Source organism: Nanorana parkeri, unplaced genomic scaffold (assembly GCF_000935625.1).
Source record: "Nanorana parkeri isolate BGI_ZX_2015 unplaced genomic scaffold, ASM93562v1 scaffold180, whole genome shotgun sequence".
NCBI lineage: Eukaryota > Metazoa > Chordata > Amphibia > Anura > Dicroglossidae > Nanorana > Nanorana parkeri.
In genome coordinates, this window is record NW_017306448.1 from 2739476 (window position 1) to 2741980 (window position 2505).

At 45.7% G+C, this 2505-nt stretch overlaps 1 protein-coding gene across 1 annotated transcript in view; it reads left to right on the plus strand.

The window, feature by feature from the left end:
• Nucleotides 1-966: 966 nt before the first annotated feature.
• Nucleotides 967-2505, plus strand: part of ABLIM2 (actin binding LIM protein family member 2) — a 167349-nt gene continuing 165810 nt past the window's right edge. The window contains exon 1 of the mRNA XM_018554970.1: nt 967-1107. Within this exon, the coding sequence (XP_018410472.1) occupies nt 1098-1107 (10 nt within the window). The 5' untranslated portion in view covers nt 967-1097. The remainder of the gene's footprint in view (nt 1108-2505) is intronic.

Sequence of the window (2505 nt, forward strand, 5' to 3'; positions counted from 1 at the left end):
CAGAGCATCACAAACACATATACTGACATTATAAACACTGGTACTGTAAACAGTTACATTTTATTTTGGAGTATGAAATTTGGCCCCCATAGGAGGAAAAAATGTGTTCAGTTTCCCCCTAGTGAATTGAGTTTGAGACCCCTGATATAAATCAAGACAAGATGGAGGGCCCTGCTCGTGAGAGCTTACAATTACAAAGGGAGGGGCAAGTGATACAAGAAGAGGTAGCTTCGTGGGGATACATTGTAATGAGCAAGTAATAATTCAGAGGTTAGGTTGAGGCGGGATATTAGCAGTAGTATTGCAATTAATATTATCATTATTATTAGTAGCAGAATTTTTATTAGAATTAGTAGTAGTATTTTTTATATTAGTATTATTATTATTTTTATTACTATTAGTAGTAGTAGAAATAGCATTGTTATTGTTTTTATTATTATTGGAAGTATTTTTATTATCGATAATAGCAGTAATATTGTTATTATTAGCAGTATTAAAAGTATTTTTTTGTTATTATTATCATCATGCTATTTTCTTTGATGAGATGTGATCATGGCTCCCCTCTTCCCCCAGCCTGGCACTGTCCCCTGCACAGGTGTCTCCTATGATATCTGTATCTATGACGATACTAATTGGCCTGGAAAGTCGGAGGTAATGTGATTATCTTGTAGTAGCTCCGCAGCGCCCTCTAGCCACCATAGCCCTCTGTCGTTCCTCCGCAGAGCATGCCGGGTATTGTAGTGTCCAATCTCAGCCTTCCTCTGGAGGAGAAGGAAGGGGTGCCGGCGGAGGACTACACATCCCAGGATGCTCCCCGCTCCTTGGCTGCGCTATAGCTGTCCCACAACCATTTATCAGCTGGGTGCTGAAGCTGGGGAGGAGGAGAGCGCAGCACTGGGCGCATCTGCCTCTCAGCTCCCTGTTGCCTGCGCTCCGAGCACTGCACACTGCCGCCTCCGTCTGGATGGACTAGAGACCCCCGCATGAGAGCAGCTGTGTCCCCAGCCCGGGTTGTCACCGCGGTCTTGATGCGTAGCAGGTAAAGGAGATCATCTGATTACCTGGCATCGGATGGAAGCCGGAGGCGGGCGTACAGCATGAGTGCGGGTGAGTGTTCAGCACCACACCGGGCTGGGTGGCATCAGGGCGACACCGCAGACACATTGCTCTGATCGCTGCCCATCGCTATGCATTGTATATGGAATGGCATTGTCTGTTCTTTTTCTACTAATCATCATCAGCGTTTTCTGAGATTCATGGATTTATTCGGCAATTTACCCTCATGGTCAGGGAAGGGGTTAATGCACCATGTGGGGGGTACGCCTGCTGGGGCAGTGGCGAAGCTTGTGCTGTCAATCAAAGTGCAGGCACAAGCTGCTCCTCCAGATCCTCTGTGCCCCTTCCACAGCATGCAGATGGATACAATTCTCCTGGTCCCCCAGATCCTGTGTGCCCCATCCATAGCATGCAAATGGATACAATCTTCCTCATCCCCCAGATTCTATGTGCCCCATCCATAGCATGCAGATGGATACAATCTTCCTGGTCCCCCAGATTCTCTGTGCCCCATCGATAGTATGCAGACGGATGCAATCTTCCTGGTTCCCCAGATCCTCTGTGGCCCTTCCACAGCATGCAGACGGATGCAATCTTCCTGGTTCCCCAGATTCTCTGTGCCCCATCCATAGCATGCAGATGGATACAATCTTCCTGGTCCCCCAGATTCTCTGTGCCCCATCCACAGCATGCAGACGGATGCAATCTTCCTGGTTCCCCAGATTCTCTGTGCCCCATCCATAGCATGCAGATGGGTACAATCTTCCTGGTCCCCCAGATCCTCTGTGCCCCTTCCACAGCAGGCAGACAGAAGGATACAATCTTCATGGTCCCCCAGATCCTCTGTGCCCCTTCCACAGCATGCAGATGGATACAATGTAACTGCATACAGACTATTTATATACATTGTAGTGTCAGGGGAGCAGAATAATCGCAGATCTACATTCAATCTACAAATAGAGATTTGTAAATACAAAGTGACAAGTGGAAGTCCACATTATTACTGTAACCATGGCCATGCTTCAAGATACACCAGGAATGTCTGGCCTAATACTGTATATAAATATCTCAGTGGCCACTGGAAGATTCTTAGTTTACTGTTACACTGTCCATACTTCAATTATACATAACCAGATCAGTGATTTGGAGTCCAGGTTCTTGGCTTACTGTAACCCTGTCCATCTGCCCAAGCTTCGAGATGCTGCCAGGCAAAGATAGATAGATAGATAGATAGATAGATAGATAGATAGATAGATAGATAGATAGATAGATATATGTACTGTATATATAGTTCCGGATCATTGATGCCTGGAAGTCCAGATTCTTTGTTTACTGTAACCCTCTCCATGTTTCAAGATAGTGCCAGGATTGCATGACCCACTATCAGTCTCTATCTATCTATCTATCTATCTATCTATCTATCTATCTATCTATCTATCTATCTATCTA